At 36.8% G+C, this 24,327-nt stretch overlaps 1 protein-coding gene across 3 annotated transcripts in view; it reads left to right on the forward strand.

The window, feature by feature from the left end:
* LOC127868395 (heterogeneous nuclear ribonucleoprotein A3 homolog 1-like) overlaps window positions 1–24,327 on the forward strand; it is a 46,723-nt gene that overhangs the window by 14,847 nt on the left and 7,549 nt on the right. For 2 of the 3 annotated variants that reach the window (XM_052410145.1, XM_052410143.1), the window contains exons 3-7: window positions 3,002–3,149; window positions 19,149–19,285; window positions 19,547–19,727; window positions 22,974–23,089; window positions 23,414–23,575. In XM_052410145.1, coding sequence (XP_052266105.1) covers window positions 3,002–3,149; window positions 19,149–19,285; window positions 19,547–19,727; window positions 22,974–23,089; window positions 23,414–23,575 — 744 coding nt within the window. The remainder of the gene's footprint in view (window positions 1–3,001; window positions 3,150–19,148; window positions 19,286–19,546; window positions 19,728–22,973; window positions 23,090–23,413; window positions 23,576–24,327) is intronic. The other variant, XM_052410144.1, reaches the window with a different exon arrangement.

Consider the following 24,327-nt stretch of genomic DNA (forward strand, 5'->3'; position numbering starts at 1 on the left):
AATGAAATCTTGAATGAATTCGAAAATGGTTACGTTTGCTTGAAAACATTGTTGCCAAGGGGCCAGGGCATTTTTCCTTATATGGCTTTATGTGGCTATAGTAAAATCTTGTTGGTCTGAAGATTTTTCTTAATGATATCTTGGATGAGTTCGAAAGTGGTTACGTTTGCTTGAAAAACATGGCCGCCAAGGGGCGGGGCATTTTTCCTTATATGGCTTTATAAGGCTATAGTAAAATCTTGTTAACACTCTAGAGGCCACATTTATTGTCCGATCTTCATGAAACTCAGTCAGAAGATTCATCCCAATAATATCTTGGACGAGTTAAAAAAATGATGCCGGTTGGTTGAAAAACATGGCCACCACGGGAGCGGGACTATTTTCCTTATATGGCTATAGTAAAACCTTGTGAACATTCTAGAGGTCACATTTATTTTCCGATCATCATGAAACTTGGTCAGAAGATTTGTCCCAATGATATCTTGGATGAGTTCGAAAGGGTTTTGGTTGCTTTAAAAACATGGCCACCGGGGGCGGGGCATTTTTCCTTATATGGCTATAGTAAAACCTTGTTAACACTCAAGAGGCCACATTTATTGTCCAATCTTCATGAAATTTGCTCAGAAGATTGGTCTCAATGATATATTGGATGAGTTGGAAAATAATTATGTTTGCTTGAAAAAAAAAGGCTTCCAAGGGGCAGGGCATTTTTCCTTATATGGCTATAGTAAAATCTTGTTAACACTCTAGAGGCCAGATTTACTGTCCGATCTTCATGAAACTTTGTCAGAAGATTCATCCCGATAATATCTTGGACAAGTTAAAAAATGATGACAGTTAGTTGAAAAACATGGCTGCAAGGGGGCGAGGCATTTCTCCTTATAGGGCTGTAGTAAAACCTTGTTAACACTCTAGAGGTCACATTAATTTTCCGATCTTCGTGAAACTTGGTCAGAAGATTTGTCCCAATAATATCTTGTTATCTCAGGCAGGTTTTTTTTTGCCCGATTTTATAGCCTAAATTGGCAAAAAATTCCCAATTCCCCCCCCCCCCCCCCCCCCCCCCCCAAAAAAAAACTTTTTTAGAAAGAAGTGTCTAATGCGTATTTTATCTTAATTTTAATTCAATTACATCTAACAAAGTATTTTATGATTTTGTTCTTTTAATTTGAATGATTGTAAAGAGTTATATCAAATTTAGTATTTCCCTAATCAGTGGACTTTTCGTGTGGAAAAAAAGCTAATGAATTTATTTTCCCAATTTCATGAAAATGTCGATAAAATTCCCAATTCCAAAGCCATTAGCTATCTTCCCAAAAAGTGGAAAATAACCATGTCAGGTGAGCGACTTGGCCCTCTTGTTTCAGTTTTGGGGGAGGGGGGTGGGAATTTACGCATAAAAGGGGAAATTTCAATGCTTAGCAAGTAACAGTACAAAATCAAGTTTGAACACTATAATTCACCATACATAGAGAAAAAAAAAATTATTCCAAAATATATACGTCAAAACAACATTTTTTTTATCCAATATACAATTGTTACGCAGCAATCTGGTATGCTATTGTTTGTAAATGCTCTTGCAATAATTGGCCATTGATAATACTATAGCATATAATACACCGATCAAGTTTGTATGCCTTTTCCATGTTGAAGTTTGTACAGGCAATATATTTCTACCAAAATCGTCCTCATTCTGTCCCTTGTGATTAAAAAAAATTCTGTGTTTCAACTACCATTTCAGTTAACACTAATTTTTTTGTTAATTTTTTTTCGATAGCTTTTGCTGTTGTGCGACATGGTGGAATACGTAAGGTTTGTGGTAGATGTCGTAAAGTGAAAGTCATGATAGTTAACTACATACCTTTTGCGGTAAAGGAGTAAAGGCTAAAAGAAAGTAAACACGTGGATGCGGCAGTTCAGGAAAATTATAGGATATAAATTCGTAACAAAAAATGTATTTAAATGAGGTATTGATTTAAATTGAATAACACTTCCGAAAGGGGAATTTTTCCAATATTTGGGGGAGAAATATATACTCTAGAATATTTCATCCAAAAAACACTGCAATGATATCTTGGATGAGTTTGAAAATGGTAACGTTTGCTTGAAAAACACGGCTGCCAAGGGGCGGGGCATTTTTCCTTATATGACTATATAGTAAAATCTTGTTAACACTCTAGAGGCCACATTTGCTGTCTGATCTTCATGAAACTTGGTCAGAAGATTCATCCCAATAATATCTTGGACGAGTTCAAAAATGATGTCGGTTGGTTGAAAAACATGGCTGTCAGGGGGCGCTGGGGCGGGGCATTTTTCCTTATATGGCTATAGTAAAACCTTGTTAACACTCTAGAGGCCACATTTATTTTCCGATCTTCATGAAACTTGGTCAGAAGATTTGTCCCAATTATATCTTGTTATCTCAGGTGAGTGACTTTGGGCCTTTCGGCCACCTCTTGTTAATGAATATTATATGAAGCCATAGGACAAAAGTGTTTTTTTTCATTCTAAAGCGGGTCCCATAATCAGGCCCCTTTCCCAATGAATAAAAGTATTTTTCCCGAATGGGAGCTAAAAATTCCCAATGGAAGGTTTTTTTTTTGTTTTTTTTTTTGGATTTTTAGATCTCAATATTTTGTTTATCTCCCATCCATATAAGTTTTTCCTTAGTAAATATAATACTGATACATGTGTATTCTCAATTTTCAAGCATTGTTAGCAAAACAACAACACGAATTTCCCTATTTTAGTCAAAACACCGCAAATTTTCCCTATCCAAAGGGACCCGGCCCCATTCCCAAAATTGTGACAATGCCTTTATTTACTGCAGAGTTGATAAATGTCATTGGAATGTATTAATCATTTGGCAATAAGGCATTGATTGATTCATGGTTCAATGAAGAAGGTTAAAGAAAATTGCGTTGATATCAGTTTTCTAACGGGCCAATTTTTCCTTGGGTCTTTTTCTTTGATGATCACTGCTGTACTCGTGTCATTTCAGTAACAAGGATCACTTTCACGATTGGTCCCATCCGCCAGGAGGATCTATCCACACCAGAGCTCAACAAGTTGATGGCAATGGCCCAGCGGTTTGAGATAACTTTTGACACTGTCCCAATCCTTGATACTGAACACTCAGACAAATTGGGGTAAATTAGTGTGTTATTAATATTCTGAATAACACCCTGAATGAATGTTTATAAAGATTTAAAATAATGAAATGTTTGCTTTAAAATCATGGACTCAAATGTTCATGAAATTTCTTTTTATCTTTATAAGGCAAGTTTGTTCAGACGCTCCAGTAAAAAAACATTTATCCAAATATTATCTAAAATTTGGTTTTCCAGACAAAGCTTGTGCAATCAAGGAATCTCAGACTTAAAGCATGTACTTATAATCAAAATTAAATTTGTATGTTTATATCACTGTAAATATCTTGTAAGCTTGTCAAACATCTCTGGTATTAAAAATATAAGCAATTATATGGTACATGTACCTTAAATACTCAAGTCATAATTCTGCAATCTATTTAGTCTTGGGATATAAAATGGTAGGAAAATTTTTAATTTGTGAATGTTCACATAACAAGTCGAGTCAAAATTACAAGAAAATGAAAAAAGGGAAACCTGTGTCACTAAAATAAGGACCCCGTAAAACTGATTATCTGATTCTGTGACACGACTATTTGGTTTAACATTTTGAACGTTTTAAATAATCCAGATATTAGTGATGTTAAAAATATCATTACCTTACACAATTTGATAAAAAGTCATGTTCAGCACAATACTCCTGCAAAATTTTACACATCATGTGTTTAAGAATTTCCTTAACACTTGCTATTTTATAATTTATGTCTGACCTGAGAACGAAGTGAGCTATGATAAACACCTTATGTCTCACATACATTGCTTTAGCTCGCCAGTCTTGAGGCTACATGTTTAGCTCACCTTAGCACGAAGCGGTTAATGTCAGCTATTGTGATCATACTATGAAGGGCTTGACACTTACGGTGGTCCGTTGACCCGGGGTCAGTAAAAAATAGGGAGGACCAGTGAAACTAGAAATTTGGTTGATCTGTGGGACCAGTTAAAAATCCTGGCCGGCTTATTGTGAAATACTGGTGGAAAGCCGTTTTCATCAATACAACAACTTTATATGTTCATAATAAACCGATAATTTCATATTTTTTTTATGGGCTGTCTTGAGACCGGGATAAAAATAGCAACATATTGGAAATTTCAATTCAATTTTTCTAGATGCCTGGATGATGTCGCATCAAAAAATCGATTTGCGATCCGCAAATGTCTCCCGAAAATGTCTCCGGACTTCGCTGTGATCAATACACAAATTAACATAAAATTCTAATCGTTCGGATCGAGAAATGAACAAAATGGTATTTATTATTCCCCCCTCCGAAGAAGAGGGGGTATATTGCTTTGGTCTGTCGGTCCGTCCACCAGGTGGTTTCCGGATGATAACTCAAGAACGCTTGGGCCTAGGATCATGAAACTTTAAAGGTACATTGATCATGACTCGCAGATGACCCCTATAGATTTTTAGGTCAAAGGTCAAGGTCACGGTGGCCTGAAATAGTAAAATGGTTTCCGGATGATAACTCAAGAACGCTTAGGCCAAGGATCATGAAACTTGATAGGTAGATTGATCATGACTCGCAGATGACCCCTATTGATTTCCAGGTCACTAAGTCAAAGGTCAAGGTCATAGTGACCCGAAATGGTAAAATGGTTTCCGGATGATAACTCAAGAACGCTTAGGCCTAGGATCATGAAACTTGATAGGTAAATTGATCATGACTCGCAGATGACCCCTATTAATTTGCAGGTCACTAGGTCAAAGGTCAAGGTCACATAGATCCGAAATAGAAAATGGTTTCCGGATGATAACTCAAAAACGCTTATGCCTAGGATCATGAAACTTCCTAGGTAGATTGATAATGGCTGGCAGATGACCCCTATTGATTTTCAGGTCACTAGGTCAAAGGTCAAGGTCACGGTGACCCGAAATAGTAAAATGGTTTCCAGATGATAACTCAAGAACGCTTATGCCTAGGATCATGAAACTTGATAGGTAGATTGATCATGACTCGCAGTTGACCCCTATTGATTTTCAGGTCACTACATCAAAGGTCAAGGTCACGGTGACCTGAAATAGTAAAATGGTTTCCGGATGATAACTCAAGAACGCTAATGGCTATGATCATGAAACTTCATAGGTACATTGATCATGACTTGCAGATGACCCCTATTGGTTTTGAGGTCACTAGGTCAAAGGTCAAGGTCATGGTGACCCGAAATAGTAAAATGGTTTCCGGATGATAACTCAAGAACGCTTATGCCTAAGATCATGAAACTTCATAGGTGCATTGTTCATGACTCGCAGATGACCCCTATCGATTTTGAGGTCACTAGGTCAAAGGTCAAGTTCACGGTGACCCGAAATAGTAAAATGGTGTCCGGATGATAAATGAAGAACGCTTATTCCTAGGATCATGAAACTTGATAGGTAGATTGATCATGACTCGCAGATGACCCCTACTGATTTTCAGGTCACTAGGTCAAAGGTCAAGGTCACGGTGACCCGAAATAGTGAAATGGTGTCCGGATGATAAATCAAGAACGCTTATGGCTAGGATCATGAAACTTCATAGGTACATTGATCATGACTGGCAGATGACCCCTATTGATTTTCAGGTCACTAGGTCAAAGGTCAAGGTCACAGTGACAAAAAACATATTCACACAATGGCTGTCACCACAACGGAGAGCCCATATGGGGGGCATGCATGTTTTACAAACAGCCCTTGTTATTTTGAAAAAGCAGCAATAATCAGCATTTTATCGATCTTAATACCATCAGAATATACTTTGTTTACAGTAAGAATTTATACTGGAGGGCGCCGAATAATGTTTTGATATTGTGGGAGAGTAAACGTGCATATTTTCAAGAATACAAGTTTTCGCGATGTTGAATTTCATTCCAGGGTGGTTAAACCTACGCCTAAAAAACCTTAAACTAATGAAGAGAAGCTTGAAGTACAGCGAAAATATGAAAGGGATATTGAGATAGATTAGTAGATACTATAGTTTTCTTTTTATAAATGCACAAAAGATTGTGGATAGTCCGGAAAGTAAGTTGAAATTTAGTTTAAATAACAAAGAAATTGTCGGACCACTTGAAATCTTGGAGGACCAGTAATTTCTGTAAGGTGATGGTCCTTTGGGTCAGTAGGTAAAAAAAATTTGTGTCAAGGCTTGCTATGTCTGACGTCGTGCAGTATGCAGTATTACATGCGTCTTCAACTTTGAGCACGTTACCAATTTGGACGCCACTTTCATCCAATCTTGATCGGAATATTTATCTAGACAATATCTATGCAGAGTTTGAATGTGGGGCATGTGTGTCCGATAACTATGGAAATCACAATTATGTTTTAATCTAAAAGTACTGTCTAATATTTGCTCTTGATTTTATTCCTTAAGTATCAAAGCTATTGCTTTCATACTTGCAACACTTACTAACTATCATAAGGGGACTGTGCAGGCAAAGTTATGTAACTTTGATTGTCATTTTGACAGAATTATGTGCCCTTTTTATACTTAGAAAATTGAAAATTTGGTTAAGTTTTGTGTTTAGGTCCACTCTTTTCCTAAAGTATCAAAGCTATTGCTTTCATACTTGCAACACTTACTAACTATGGTAAGGGGACTGTGCAGGCAAAGTTATGTAACTCTGACTGGCATTTTGACCGAATTGTGGGCCCTTTATACTTGAAAATTTGGTTAAGTTTTGTGTTTTGGTCCATTTTACCCCTAAAGTATCATAGATATTGCTTTCATACTTGGAACTCTCGCAAACTATCATAAGGGGACAGTAAAGGACAAGTTGCATAACTCTGGTTGTCATTTTGACGGAATTATGGCCCTTTTTTGACTTAGTAATTTTAAATATATGGTTACATTTTGTGTTTAGATCCACTTTACTTCTAAAGTATCAAGGCTATTGCTTTTAAACTTCAAATACTTTTCATGCTATCATGAGGGTACTGTACCTGGCAAGTTGAATTTTACCTTGACCTTTGATTTATTAAATTTTGCTAAAATTGCCATAACTTCTTTATTTATGATTAGATTCAATTGATACTTTGAAAAAACAACTCTTACCTGACATACCACAATATACTCCCCCCAAACCATCCCCCACGCCCCCACGGCCCCCCCCTCCAACTCCCACCCTCCATTATTTTTTTTAAATTAAATATCATCCAATAAATGACCACCACACCCTCACACTATACCTCCCCACCCCGACCCCAAAAAAATAATTTTTATGCCCTCGGTAGGGTGGCATATAGCAGTTAAACTGTCCGTCAGTATGTCAGTCAGTCTGTCCGTCCGAAAAAAACTTTAACATTTGCCATAACTTGTTCACTTTTGAAGATAGTAACTTGATATTTGACATGCATGTGTATCTCATGGAGCTGCACATTTTGAGTGGTGAAAGGTCAAGGTCATCCTTCAAGGTCAAATGTCAAATTTATGGTGTCTGTCCGTCCGAAAACTTTAACATTGGCCATTACTTTTTATACGCCCGTATAAAATACGGGACGTATTATGTGAAACCCCTTGGCGGCGGGCGGCGGGCGGAAGGCATCACTTTGTCCGGACTCTAATTCAAATTGTATTCATCCGATCTTCACCAAACTTGGTCAGCAGTTGCATCTAGTTGATATCTAGGCCAAGTTCGAATATGGGTCATGCCGGGTCAAAAACTAGGTCATAGGGTCAATAAGTGCATTTTCAAAGGGGCCACTTTGTCCGGACTCTATTTCAAATTGTATTCATCCGATCTTCACCAAACTTGGTCAGCAGTTGCATCTAGTTGATATCTAGGCCAAGTTCGAATATGGGTCATGCCGGGTCAAAAACTAGGTCATAGGGTCAATAAGTGCATTTTCAAAGGGGCCACTTTGTCCGGACTCTATTTCAAATTGTATTCATCCGATCTTCACCAAACTTGGTCAGCAGTTGCATCTAGTTGATATATAGGCCAAGTTCGAATATGGGTCATGCCGGGTCAAAAACTAGGTCATAGGGTCAATAAGTGCATTTTCAAAGGGGCCACTTTGTCCGGACTCTATTTCAAATTGTATTCATCCGATCTTCACCAAACTTGGTCAGCAGTTGCATCTAGTTGATATCTAGGCCAAGTTCGAATATGGGTCATGCCGGGTCAAAAACTAGGTCATAGGGTCAATTAGTGCATTTTCAAAGGGGCCACTTTGTCCGGACTCTATTTCAAATTGTATTCATCCGATCTTCACCAAACTTGGTCAGTAGTTGCATCTAGTTGATATCTAGGTCAAGTTCGAATATGGGTCATGCCGGGTCAAAAACTAGGTCACAAGGTTACTTAGTGCATTTCAAGCATTTAGCATGGTGTCCACTCTCTAATTGAAGTAGTTTGCATCTGATCATCACCTAATTTGGTCAGAAGTTGAGTCTAGATGATATGTAGATCAAATTCGAATATGGGTCATGCCGGGTCAAAAACGAGGTCACGATCGGACACATAATGAATTTCAAGCATTTAGCATGGTGCCCGCTCTCTAATTGAAGTAGTTTTCATTTGATCTTCACCAAATTTAGTCAGATGTTACATCTAAATGATATTTAGGTCAAGTTCAAATATGGGTCATGCCGGGTCAATAACTAGGTCTCGAGGTCACTTAGTGCATTTCAAGCATTAAGCATGGTGTCCAAAACCTCCGAACGGGCGTATCTTGTGACAGTTTGGCACTCTTGTTTAATATTGAAGATAGCAACTTGATATTTGGCATGCATGTGTATCTCATAGAGCTGAACATTTTGAGTGGTGAAAGGTCAAGGTTATCCTTCAAGGTCAAATGTCAAATATATGGCGTCTGTCTGTCCGAAAACTTTAACATTGGCCATAACTTTTTATACGCCCGTATAAAATACGGGACGTATTATGTGAAACCCCTTGGCGGCGGGCGGCGGGCGGTGGGCGGCGGGCGGCGGGCGGAAGGCATCACTTTGTCCGGACTCTAATTCAAATTGTATTCATCCGATCTTCACCAAACTTGGTCAGCAGTTGCATCTAGTTGATATCTAGGCCAAGTTCGAATATGGGTCATGCCGGGTCAAAAACTAGGTCATAGGGTCAATAAGTGCATTTTCAAAGGGGCCACTTTGTCCGGACTCTATTTCAAATTGTATTCATCCGATCTTCACCAAACTTGGTCAGCAGTTGCATCTAGTTGATATCTAGGCCAAGTTCGAATATGGGTCATGCCGGGTCAAAAACTAGGTCATAGGGTCAATAAGTGCATTTTCAAAGGGGCCACTTTGTCCGGACTCTATTTCAAATTGTATTCATCCGATCTTCACCAAACTTGGTCAGCAGTTGCATCTAGTTGATATATAGGCCAAGTTCGAATATGGGTCATGCCGGGTCAAAAACTAGGTCATAGGGTCAATTAGTGCATTTTCAACGGCGCCACTTTGTCCGGACTCTAATTCAAATTGTATTCATCCGATCTTCACCAAATTTGGTCAGAAGTTGTGTCTAGATGATATGTAGGTCAAGTTCAAATATGGGTCATGCCGGGTCAAAAACTAGGTCACGAGGTTACTTAGTGCATTTCAAGCATTTAGCATGGTGTCCCCTCTCTAATTGAAGTAGTTTTCATCTGATCTTCACCTAATTTGGTCAGAAGTTGTGTCTAGATGATATGTAGGTCAAGTTCGAACATGGGTCATGCCGGGTCAAAAACGAGGTCACATAGTGCATTTCAAGCATTAAGCATGTTGTCCGCTCTTTAATTGAAGTAGTTTTCATCTGATCTTCACCAAATTTAGTCAGATGTTACATCTAAGTGATATCTAGGTCAAGTTCAAATATGGGTCATGCCGGGTCAATAACTAGGTCTTGAGGACACTTTCAAGCATTGAGCATGGTGTCCAAAACCTTCGAACGGGCGTATCTTGTGACAGTTTGGCACTCTTGTTTAATATTGAAGATAGCAACTTGATATTTGGCATGCATGTGTATCTCGTGAAGCTGCACATATTGAGTGGTGGAAGTTCAAGGTCAAGGTCATCCTTCAAGGTCAAAAAAATAAAATTTCAAAGTGGCGTTCTCATGAAGCTGCACATTTTGAGTGGTGGAAGTTCAAGGTCAAGGTCATCCTTCAAGGTCAAAGGTCAAAAATAAATAAATTCAAAGCGGCGTTCTCATGAAGCTGCATATTTTGAGTGGTGGAAGGTCAAGGTCATTCTTCAAGGTCATCCTTCAAGGTCAAGGTCATCCTTCAAGGTCAAAGGTAAAAAAATTTATTAAAAAATCAAAGCGGCGTTCTCATGAAGCTGCACATTTTGAGTGGTGGAAGTTCAACGTCAAGGTCATTCTTCAAGGTCAAGGTCATCCTTCAAGGTCAAAGGTAATTTTTTTTAATCAAAGCGGCGTTCTCATAAAGCTGCACATTTTGAGTGGTTGAAGTTCAAGGTCATCCTTCAAGGTCAAAGGTAAAAAAAAAAAAAAAAAAAAATCAAAGCGGCGTAATAGGGGGCATTGTGTTTCTGACAAACACATCTCTTGTTTTTTTTTCAAACATGGTTAAAAAACACAAATATTTATTTTTATTATTTTATTTTTGAAATACCATCCAACCATCCCACCCAAAAATCCCATCCATCCAAAAAAAAATTATTATTATTTTGGCATTTTTTGGGCATTTTTGGAAGATTATGTAATAAATGACCACACCCCCACACTATACACCCCTCTCCACTCCACCCCTCCCTCCTTTGTGATTGAAATTGAGATAAGTCCCTACACCTTTGAAAAGAAAAATAGATGAGAGGTCTGCACCCGCAAGGCGGTGCTCTTGTTTCACAGAGTTATGACCCTTTGAAATTTTCCATTAACTGTACATATAGTGCAATTCTTGTCCGGGCTATTTCTCAGCAACTAATGACCGAAATTCAATGAAACTTTATGGGAAGCTTCACTTCCAAAAGGAGATGTGCATATTATCAGCCAGTTATGGTCCGAAGATTTTTCACAGACTTATGGCCCTTTGAAATTTCCATGAACTGTACATAAGGTGCAATTCTTGTCCGGGTGATTTCTCAGCAACTAATGACTGGAATTAAATGAAACTTTGATTTTGTCCAAAGTTATGCCCCTCTAGACGTTTCCTTTTATCTGAATATATAGTGTAATATTGTGACAAAAAAGCCTTTGGGGAGCATTACCCGTCTCTGACGGTTTCTTGTTTGTAAAAGTTCCAAATTTGTATTGTTCAATATGTACATATGAAACCAAACTATTAGAGATCTTAAAGGAGAAATGTTTTCAAGACGAAAATTGATATTTTTACAAATAAATATATGATTAAACAATTTGAATCCTCAAGAAAAATGGCAAAAAATATTTTGATTCTTAAAAAAAATGATTTTGTTTTCCATAGTTCGCTCGGGTATTTCTGCCACCCATTTTGGTGGTGACTTCAATTTAACACAACGCGCAAGACACGGAAACTCATCCATTTTATTTACGCATTGGAGCTTGAACATATCTCGCTTATGGTCAACTATGACAATAGATATTGTGTTATTTTGTTATAGTTTTTCATTAAGATTTATTGAAAGCCTGTGTTACAATTGTTTTTGAGCGAAAATAGTTATTCAGTGTGGTTCATGGAATGTAAACTTACAATATATCTTAAATAATAATTAAAATAATTTACTGTTTGCTACACAGACTTGTAACAGACATTTTACAAGGCAATTAGAATAATATTAATATTGTCTGCTAACATCATTCAGTGTTTTGTAATGAACTATTTACAATAAAATATAATATGCTATGGGTTTTCTGCATGGGTCATAACAATAAGTATTGATTTTTCAAACAATTAAATGTTAACAGAAACAAATATCCATCCAATCTGTCAATTGAAATCTCAAATTGAAAATTTACTAGTGCTGTGTATTATTCAACGCAAATATGAAAATTGTGTCTTGTACAGTACAGGCACCGTGTACTTAAACAAACGCCACTCGCCGCGGTGTTCATTTCACTGTGTTCGCTTACCAAATGAACCCTGCAATGGGTGTCCAGATCAAATGTTCGCGGGGTTGGTTTTCAATAAGGCGAACACCGCGAATCACCGCGGACGCATAATATCTGCCGCAGTGTTCATAGTGTCCGCTAAAAAATAATAATTGAACATAAAAGTATTGTATTGATTCCTTTCATGTAAAAGTGAAAATGAATCATGTTTTTCCCACTCATGCTCATGACAGTGTTTTCTGTCATTTTAAACGCCTCGTTTAAAAGAAAACCGGTATCCCACATAGCGTGTTTGATTATGCAATTAACAGTTTGAAGCCATGGAGAACTCATAACTGATTGAAGAAATCGTATTATCCCGAGTCTCTTGATTCCCCGATGCATACCTGTCAACTGTCTCAATCGCATACATGCAACTTCTTTCATCTTTATCCATTACTTGATAATCCTAGCAACCCCAGTTAAATTTTAAAATTTGCCATACATTAATTTTATTAATTTAGCTTGATAGATATTTCAAAAAGCTTTCCAAAACAGTTTAAATTGTTAAAATATCTTCACGGGAAGAGAAGTTATGACATTTCTTGTCATGGAAATTTTGTCGATTTATTGGAAAATATTGGAACTTATTACTACATAGTTAAAGCATTAAATCGCAGCACCGTCACCTTATTTTTATGCCCCCCTTCGAAGAAGAGGGGGTATATTGCTTTGCTCATGTCGGTCTGTCGGTCCGTCCACCAGGTGGTTGTCAGACGATAACTCAAGAAAGCTTGGGCCTAGGATCATGAAACTTCATAGGTACATTGATCATGACTCGCAGATGACCCCTATTGATTTTGAGGTCACTAGGTCAAAGGTCAAGGTCACGGTGGCCAGAAATAGTAAAATGGTTTTTGAATGATAACTCAAGAACGCATACGCCTAGGATCATGAAACTTCATGGGTAGATTGATCATGACTTGCAGATGACCCCTATTGATTTTGAGGTCACTAGGTCAAAGGTCAAGGTCACAGTGACCCGAAATAGTAAAATGGTTTCCGGATGATAACTCAAGAACACATACGCCTAGGATCATGAAACTTCATGGGTAGATTGATCATGACTTGCAGATGACCCCTATTGATTTAGAGGTCGCTAGGTCAAAGGTCAAGGTCACAGTGACCCGAAATAGTAAAATGGTTTCCGGATGATAACTCAAGAACGCATACGCCTAGGATCATGAAACTTCATGGGTAGATTGATCATGACTTGCAGATGACCCCTATCGATTTTGAGGTCACTAGGTCAAAGGTCAAGGTCACAGTGACCCGAAATAGTAAAATGGTTTTCGGATGATAACTCAAGAACACATACGCCTAGGATCATGAAACTTATAGGTAGATTGATCATGACTTGCAGATGACCCCTATTGATTTTGAGGTCACAAGGTCAAAGGTCAAGGTCACGCTGACCCGAAATAGTAAAATGATTTTCGGATGATAACTCAAGAACCCTTTTGCCTAGGATCATGACACTTCATAGGTACATTGATCGTGACCTGCAGATGACCCCTATTGATTTTCAGGTCACTAGGTCAAAGGTCAAGGTCACAGTGACAAAAATCGTATTCACACAATGGCTGCCACTACAACGGACAGCCCATATGGGGGGCATGCATGTTTTACAAACAGCCCTTGTATTACAGAGAAATTGTCATAACTTTTGTTCTAAAGAAGATGGAGAGTTCAAATTTGGCAGGTTTATGTATTTTTTCATGCTCTTTTCATTTCTTTACTTAGTTTTTGCATAGTATGAACTATAATGAAAATAATGACACATAAATATCACAACAAATATATTTTTATTTTCGACTTTTTTTCTCAAATAAACCCATCACAAAATATAACAAAACAACACAACATGTCAATAATATAAAAACTAAACATTCAATGTAGTTGTTACAAGTCCATTTGATAGTGCAAAATCAGGTTTAAATGTGCTAATGTTCTCATTTTGCAGATCACACTTGGTTATGTTCTGCTGTTCACAGAATGGTCTGGGGAACTCAGCCATTGAGTAATATTCTCAGCTGATCCTGAAAAGAACAATGAAATTGTGCTTAAATAAATATAGTTTTAGTTTTTCAATGATTAATGTCATATAAATATAAATTAGAACGATTTGTTAAAAATAAATTCCTTCAATGTTAACCGTAATTTGTCTCAATCCTAAACCACAAATTATCAGGTACAAATACTACAACATAAAAAACACTGTAATCATTACCGATTCTGAATGTATTAAAAAAAATACACAATTAAATTCAACTGTAACAAGACATTATTCATTATTTAAAATAACGATTAATGTTGTTGGTTTTTAATATTTTCTACAACAAATTCAACTAAAAAACAAATAAATGAGATCAAAAACACAATGCCAGTCAATGGTATGAACGTACTGAGTTCGATATGAACAAAATAAATGAAGTATTTCATATGCATTAAACATAACAATTATTGGTCATTTGACATTTAATATATACTTAGAAACACATAAAAGTGCTTCGGTTGTGTTTATTTGCATTTGGTTTTACGTATATTGCAACATCAAATGCAATAAATAGAGGCTTTTTGACAACAAACTGTTGAAACTCGGTACGTATTTCCACACGACCAATCTGCATGAAATTTGATCGTCTGTCTTGTAATGAATAAAGGGAAATCAACATTCCAAATAACATAATTTAAATAAAAAATAACTTACCATTTGATTGCTATCGTTTTTCTAGGTTTATATAAAGTAATTGTTAAGAAATCACGGTTATCGATCACGCTACCAGCTTAATAAAATTTTCCAATATGGCGCTGCTATTTCGACCTCTGGCCTAGTTGAAAATTCCCAAACACGTGCTTTTTAATGATAAATGTGACGTACTAAATATCGTTTCCGATTTATAATTCTGGTACCAAAAGAAAGATCAGAGCTTATATTTTGTGATTTTCTATGCGAAATAAAAAAAAAATTATATTTTGAAGAAACTTTCATAGACTTTTGGACTACTTTTCGTCCCGTAGAATTAACATAGCACAATTTCGCGAATATCATCGGAAACGTTTTTTTATTGGTGAACATAAATATATCAACATCATTAATATTTAAATAACCTTGTAAGGTCGCAAATGTGTTGTAAACAACCGGGTGTCAGCGCAGGTACTCGAAAATGCAGTACACAAAGGAAATGGGACACAGACGTTGTACTTGAATCCAATATAGATTGTTAAGCGAATATAAACTAAATATTATTAAAATTTATATCATATTAAAGAGAATTTATTTTTCTTTCAATCTGTATTTATATTATTTTGATTTTATTTAAGATTCTTTATAAAAATAACTTGTAATGGAACCACTATGCAGATTACATGTAGCTGATTTTCTTAGATCTTTCACTGATAAGATAAGATCTGCTGGGGTTGCTAATAACCCAATATATGCCAGATTTCTATTTTTAGCCGGATTTTTTTCGAAAAAATCTCGGCTTATAGATTGATGTTGTCGGGCGGGCGGGCGGGGGGGCGGGCGGGCGGGCGGCGTGCTCGAAAATGTTAAAGTTCTTATTTCATGGTATAACTTTGGTATGCTTGGACCTAGAGTCTTCAAACTTGACATGAAGGTTGGCCAGGATTAACAGATGACCACTGGTCATTTCAAGGTCATTCATTTGAAGGTCAAGGTCACTGTGACCTTCAATATAAAAAATGTTAAAGTTGTTATAACTTTGGTATGCTTGGACCTAGAGTCTTGAAACTTGACATGAAGGTTGGCCATAACTAGTTAGTAACCACTGGTCATTTCAAGGTCATTCATTTGAAGGTCAAGGTCACTGTGACCTTGAATGTAAAAATGTTAAAGTTCTTATTTCATGGTATAACTTTGGTATGCTTGGACCTAGAGTCTTCAAACTTGACATGAAGGTTGGCCAGGATTAACAGATGACCACTGGTCATTTCAAGGTCATTCATTTGAAGGTGAAGGTCACTGTGACCTTCAATATAAAAATGTTAAAGTTGTTATAACTTTGGTATGCTTGGACCTAGAGTCTTGAAACTTGACATGAAGGTTGGCCAGAACTAGTAAGTAACCACTGGACATTTCAAGGTCATTCATTTGAAGGTCAAGGTCACTGTGACCTTGAATGTAAAAATGTTAAAGTTGTTATAACTTTGGTATGCTTGGACCTAGAGTCTTGAAACTTGACATGAAGGTTGGCCAGAACTAGTAAGTAACCACTGGACATTTCAAGGTCATTCATTTGAAGGTCAAGGTCACTGTGACCTTGAATGTAAAAATGTTAAAGTTCTTATTTCATGTTATAACTTTGGTATGCTTGTACCTAGAGTCTTCAAACTTGAAATAAAGATTGGCCAGTACTAGAAGATGACCACTGGTCATTTCAATGTCATTCATTTGAAGGTCAAGGTCACTGTGACCTTAAATGTTAAAATGTTAAAATTGTTATAACTTTGGTATGCTTGGACATAGAGTCTTCAAACTTGACATGAAGGTTTGCAAGCACACTTAGATGACCACTGGTCATTTCAAGGTCATTCATTCTAAGGTCAAGGTCACTGTGACCTTAAATGTTATTGTTGTTCATGTATATGCATGCATTCAAAACATAACACAAGGTTTGCTCATGCCTTGAAAAGTACTTACATTTCATTTTGACCTTTGAACAATATTTCAGTAATTTAAGTATTGCATTGACAAAAACACGAAAGGTACTTTCCTGTCATTTAAATCAAAAATCCGGCTTCAATGCGGTCATCTCCGACCGCGGAACTCTTGTTAAAAGCAAATTATGGGTGTGTAATATAGACGATAATATTGACAAAAATGTCAATTACACAAACGTTAGCAATTTTCGAAAGTATCAAATGAATTTCGGCATATGATTCTATTTAAAGATTTGATGAAATAAGCGTCCAATCAGGACAAGGGTATTCCAAGGCATCGTATACAGTTCATGTTCTGAAACAAATTGTAGCCGCAAATAAATACATGTATATGCCCATTATATTTTCGTGTCCAGTTTTTATCTACAAAAAGCGCGCGACAATAGCAGGCAACATTGTAAAAGCTTCGTTGTGAATTTCAATTTAAGTATCGGGGTACATGTATCTCGCAAATGACTTGGAATTGGCATTGCACATTAAGTGCCGTGTACAGTTCATGAATATTCTTTTACAACAACCAATGAACAGCGTCATCTATATTTAGATTTCATTCAACATGTATATGTCATTTTCTGGAAATCGGGAGAAAGTGAAAGCGATTTTTCGAAAATAAACCAACGTTTTGTTTATTTAATTTGTCATTATTATTTATTTTTTGTGTTGTCTGTGTACGTTTGTTTGGTTCTCATTTGTTTTCAGCAAATCTTATGAAAATAAATATCGTAATTGTAAATGTTTAAAGCAAGTCCCGTTTCCGATATCATATACGAGAATTACTTCGATATGTTACATGAAAATGACATGTACAATTATTGTTTTGATAGACGACACGTGCTTAGCTAAAGTTTGTGTTTCGTAATACATAGGATATTGGATTGTTGGTACTTGTTTGGAAAATAAAACAAAGACGCAGTGGGCGGTTTTCTATAGTCCTTTTGTACTGACCAACATTATAATTAATAGTGCACGTGCTTAGTTAACATTTAGGGGTAAGAAACACGGGTTCTAGACACGTTGAAAGAAAGTCATCACGGTGATCACGGGTGTTCCCGTTATCGATAGCGTGAAATTGCGGCGATTTCGGGTGTTTGCTGAACACCGCGGTCAGTAGTGTGTCCACTCCGCGCGAAATGTCACCCATCGGGAAAAGTGAACACCGCGGCCAGGCGTTTTTGTTTAAGTACACCATGCCTGTACTGTAGTCTATGGTTATTTGGGTGTTCAATGTGTCTTTATCTGTGGGTATATCTCAAGTTAATTGTGGCAGACACAGTATGGTATCAGATAAGAGATTAGTCCTCCCCAGTTAAAACAACTTCTCATCGTAAACATTAATCACTATCAGCAGCACCGTGTCGACCAAAGTCCCCCGCCCTGTCCTCTTATATCTACATATTCACACCCTAACCCTTGTTTTGATTTCATCAGTTAGTTATAGTGAAAGTTGTATTTGAGGTTTCAATAAACTAATCAGAACTGTTGCAAGAATCCGATCTATGTTGATAATTTTTAAGTGTACAGCAAAGTCATGTTCATTGTGATCGTACTGTTGAATGGCAATCAAAGAAATCAACATTAAAATGTGTTTTGTTCAGACATTGAATACAATAAGACGAGTATTTATATACCAAATCGTATTTCCAACATGATGGCCATCTTGAGCATCAACAAAAGACTCCTTGCTGTCTGAGTCAGATTCAGACAAATCTGACTGACAGTCACTAAATTCGGGCTCACACATGTACTGTTCAATGGAAAAGTCTTCCTATTATCTTAATCACTATTGTCTTCCATTTTCACAAATTTTTCCTGCTTAAGTTGCGACAAATACCACATTTGAATACTTATAATACCGGTGCGTTATTGAGATCATTAATAAGTGTGAAATTCTCATCACTTCCAGTTTGAATGAAAATGGCGAGTAAATCCGAATATGTGAAATTTGCGACTTTGTTGTAATTGTTCTCGCTAATAACACCGTGATTGAATTGAATTGAGGTGCAAAAACATTTGTATATGTACTCAATTCGATAAATAAAGGGTTTTTACAGGTTTAAAAAAACAACAATGGCATTTCACCTTTAAAGAATATTAACAAACTTTAAAATTGACACAATATTTTGATGGTGATATTTATTTATATATATAACATCATTTGAAATCTGAGTGTGTATTAGTACAATAGAAAACATGGATATTTCATGTTTTTCTTTTTCAAACTATTTTGTATTGTCCTAAAGACTGCGAAATAAGGGTTTTCAATTATATTAATGCAGTAATGATAATGGGCTTAAATTGTTTCTCCCCCAGGTACATTACTCTGCCATTTGAGATTCGTACCCAGGACTACCTGCTTGTGTTGTATGATCGCCTGAATAACCTGAAGCTGGGTGGTGGTCGAGATGTCTCTGTTAAGTTTCCAGATGAGCTCCGGCGTCATGTGGACGGTTTGTACCAGATAGCTGTCAAAAAATCTGATAAGTAAACAGGACAATTTAAGTTTAAAGCTTCATAAAACTTAAAAACTTAGTATCACATACTATGAAATATGTTGACCTGACTTTTGCAGAAATAAATTTAAATGTGCAAATTCTGTGTATGTGTTCAAGTACTCTTATTTCATTGAATATATTTCATATATATTTGCTCAGCAAATAAATTTGATCTTCCTATTTACATTTAAATTTTATTTTACAAATAATCATTAGAATGCCGTGCCCACAATGTCGAGTTGAAGAAAAAGCGCATTGAAGAAGCCAAAGAGAGGGAAGAAAAAGATAAAAAGTCAATTTATGCAACATTCGTGGATAAGGATACAGGACGCGCCAGTCTGGTGGAGAAGTTCCCTGAAGCAAAGGAGATCTCCGTACGACAGCACAACTTCCAGTGGTTAGTACTTACTATTGTGTTTGAACAGATAAATTGCATAAGAATATCAGTGATTATTTCTTATAAAACTTTCCACGCCAGTTTGCAAATGGCAAAATGAAATCTTTTTATAAAGTCAGAACAAAATTTGCCCCTAAATGGCTAAAATTTTACAATATAATATATAAGAAATGTTATACAGGGATTCTTCTGTTAACAGTCCATTAAAATACACAAATTGCAAAATAAAAAAGATCACATAACACGAATAATAAAAAAAAACACTATATTATGATTATGTTTCAAATAGATCTAAATTTACAAATAAATTGAGTATAATACATTTTATATTTGTTGACTGTAAGTTTGGGTCTTTGTGACATAGGTGGAGTGTGATTAAAAATGGTGTTCAAAAAGGTTGCATTATATTTATGCCCCCCTTCGAAGAAGAGGGGGTATATTGTTTTGCACATGTCGGTTGGTCGGTCCCACGGTCGGTCCGTCCACCAGATGGTTTCCGGATGATAACTCAAGAACGCTTAGGCCTAAGATCATGAAACTTCATAGGTACATTGATCATGACTGGCAGATGACCCCTATTGATTTTCAGGTCACTTGGTCAAAGGTCAAGGTCACAGTGACTTGAAATAGTAAAATGGTTTCCGGATGATAACTCATGAATGCTTTGGCCTAGGATCATGAAACTTCATAGGTACATTGATCATGACTGGCAGATGACCCCTATTGATTTTCAGGTCACTAGGTCAAAGGTCAAGGTCACAGTGACTTGAAATAGTAAAATGGTTTCCGGATGAGAACTCAAGAATGCTTAGGCAGGATCATGAAACTTCATAGGTACATTGATCATGACTGGCAGATGACCCCTATTAATTTTCAGGACACTAGGTCAAAGGTCAAGGTCATAGTGACTCGAAATAGTAAAATGGTTTCCTGATGATAACTCAAGAATGTTTACACCTAGGATCATGAAACTTCATAGGTACATTGATCATGACTGGCAAATGACCCCTATTGATTTTCAGGTCACTAGGTCAAAGGTCAAGGTCACAGTGACTCAAAACAGTAAAATGGTTTCCGGATGATAACTCAAGAATGCTTACGCCTAGGATCATGAAACTTCACAGGTACATTGATCATGACTGGCAGATGACCCCTTTTGATTTTCAGGTCACTAGGTCAAAGGTCAAGGTCACAGTAACATGAAATAGTAAAATGGTTTCTGTATGATATGTCAAGACTGCTTGCACCTAGGATCATGAAACTTCATAGGTACATTGATCATGACTGGCAGATGACCTCTATTAATTTTCAGGTCACTAGGTCAAAGGTCAAGTTCACATTGACTTGAAACAGTAAAATGGTTTCCTGATGATTACTCAAGAATAATTAGGCCTAGGATCATGAAACTTCATAGGTACATTGATCATGACTGGCAGATGACCCCTATTGATTTTCAGGTAACATGGTCAAAGGTCAAGGTCACAGTGACAAAAAATGTATTCACTCAATGACTGCCACTACAACCGACAGCCCATATGGGGGGCATGCATGTTTTACAAACAGCCCTTGTTTAATATAGAAAAAAAGAGACTTTGCTTCAAATGAAGATGATTATCTGTTTGATAATGTAACAGTTGCATGCCTTTTTGCAGCCATGTGTAAAAAAGAATGACAAACCATGAGCAGTCATCAGTCTGAGGTTTTGTACATTTTATAATGCTTGCCACTTCGGTTTCATTAAGCTGGTCTATTGCACATAAACACACACACAAAACAGTAAGAGAAAAAGCATTAAACAATAGATCTAGATTAAAATGTGCTTTTTAACTTACCTGAGAACAAAGTTCTCGTTGGGGACCATTCTGGTTTTCTGTCATTTGTCACTCTCAAAATGTTTTCTTCTTGTGACTTCTCATGAACTGCTGGAGAGATAAAAAAAAACTGATCCTAGGTTGATACTCTGTAAAAGTTGTTCAAATGAGTCACACTTGTTTATTTACATATTAGTCACTTGAGGGATTATTAACCAAGTCACAGCCAAATCCAAATTAGGCAAATTTTTACAGGACAGTAGGTCACACATTTGTATCTGTCGTTAAATAATAATACACGCTATACATGGTACTAGTCTTGTTTAGTTAAAACATGTTTAAAAAAAATGTTGAACACATGTGTTAACAGTAAATATAAACGGGGATCGCTCCTTTGTAATATAACAGTAAATATAAACGGGAATCGCTCCTTTGTAATATAACAGTAAATATAAACGGGAATCGCTCCTTCGTTATATCTTGAGAACATTTTCCAAAACGAAAGTAGCTGATACTTGTTTACCTAAGCTACGTTTAGCGCACATGTCAGATATGAGCCTGGTCACTACGGCCTAAACCGATGATGTCCTCGATAAATGACAACCAGCCTTTTACACACTGGGACATTGACAGCCAAGATAATAACGGTTCAAATGATCATTATTATACATTACTATTGCTATTACAACCACACAAATTGATATCTGTATCATTTAAATCTTGATAATCAGATTGATGATTATCTTGTTAAGCGACTAGGCCGTCATGGATTTTGACAGTCCTGACCCGCATTTTTAAGATGCACAAAAATGGACCAATCAGGTGTCCTCGGAAAATTCTGTCAGCAGGTAGAGCGTTGGTACGGAAAAGCACGTGTATAAAGAAGCTATAGCTATTTTTGCACCTCAGAAAACTTTTAGAGCTGTAAACAAACCTATACAAAGCAACCTTTTTTATTCCCTTTTTTTTACAGGACAAGGGTCCTGTAAATTTGACCGACAGGCCGGACCTTACAAAATTTTAAAGGACATGTCTGTCGGTCTGGCCATGTTTGGCTGAGACTGAAGTCACCAGGTCTAATTTAAGAAAAAGCATGTCAACCCCCTAGATTCACTTATTTAGAACATTTCTCCCTGTTATATCTCAACAGAGTTCGAAACTGGGTCCCTTGATTCTTGCTTTAGTTAAACCATTTGAACACTCAATGAATCACATAAGTGACCCACTTATCATAAAACTTGCTAAGAATAATTAACAAATTGTGTTTTAATGATACCTGAACGAATTTAAACAAAACTTTAAAGAACAAGCCTACCAGGTGTTTGGTCAGTATTATTGTGAAACCTGTCAACACTTCATGCTCGCAACAGTTTAGATCTTTGGTGAGCGCCTTAGTGTATTTGGCCATCTTATTATGTTGATTTTTCTCTTGCAGGTTTGGAGTGTTGGAGTTTGAGACGGTTGAAGAGGCCCAAGCTGTGCTTAAGAAGGCCAATCAGATTGAAATAGAAGGGCAAAAAGTCAAGATTGTTAAACAGGCTCCAGATTATGGTAAACTTATCTTCAACACAAATTTTAAGTTATGGAAATTTTAATATTTGTTACAGACCCAAAAACCTTAAGTTCATTATATTCATAATGTTGGTTGGTCTGTCAGAATTGCATGGGCTTCAAACTTCTTGTTCAATGTCTTTTCCATTTACATTTCTCACACTTCATATACATTGAACATGACTGAGTGGCAGCAACCTTTGATACAAATTGTCTTTCCAACTACACTGATTCAATCATCACACAATAGTAATCATAAAACATGTTTGTGTTTATCACTGGTAAATTTGTCTAATAATGAAACCAATGCTATTGCTATTGCAGAAGAAAAGAAGCAGTTGCAGGCCAGAGATCAGAAGCCATTCATGAAAAAGCGTCCCCAGACGAGTCCCGGGGCCGGGTTCAATCGAGGACCTGGCCCCGCCCAACCTCTCCTGGGCGTGGGCTTTCAGAGAGGCGGCGACAGGATTGGCCACGGTATACTAGGTGATCGTCAGGCAACCAGAATCCTGAGGACATACATACTCTGCATTTTTTCTTATGTGTCATTGAAATAGATTGTTTTGGCATGTAAATGAAACCAACACCTGTATTATCCATAGAAAGACCCATACTACCAAGATTTATTTTATGTTCAATACTTTATGGCCATTAAACATTTATCAAAACAACAAACTATAGGGTGTGGAAAATAGACTATGATTCTGCAAGTTGAATGAATGTTAAAATATTTGTGCCCCTCTTCGAAGAAGTGGGAGTATATTGTTTTGCTGGATGTCTGTCTGTCTGTCGGTAGACCTGTTGGTTTCCGATCAATAACTCATCAACAAATTGACCGAATGGCTTGATACTTCACATATTCATTGGCCTTGGTCAGTAGATAATCCCTATTGAAATTGGGGTCACTAGGTCAATGTCACTGTCACAATGTGTGAAAATTGTTTCCAATTAATAACTGGTCAACAAATTGACCGATTGGTTGATACTTCACATATGAATTGGCTTTGGACAGTAGATGACCCTTATTGAAATTGGGGTCACTAGGTCAAAGTTTACTGTCACAGTAAGTGTTAAAATTGTTTTCCATCAATAACTCATCAACAAATTGATCAATTGGCTTGATGCTTCCCTTTTGCATTGGCCTTGGACAGAACATGTAGATTACCCCTAGTTTTACTATAATATTCACAACCCATTTACTATAACGATGATTTAAAAGTAGTGCATGATTCTATGCC

This window comes from Dreissena polymorpha, chromosome 2, assembly GCF_020536995.1.
Source record: "Dreissena polymorpha isolate Duluth1 chromosome 2, UMN_Dpol_1.0, whole genome shotgun sequence".
NCBI lineage: Eukaryota > Metazoa > Mollusca > Bivalvia > Myida > Dreissenidae > Dreissena > Dreissena polymorpha.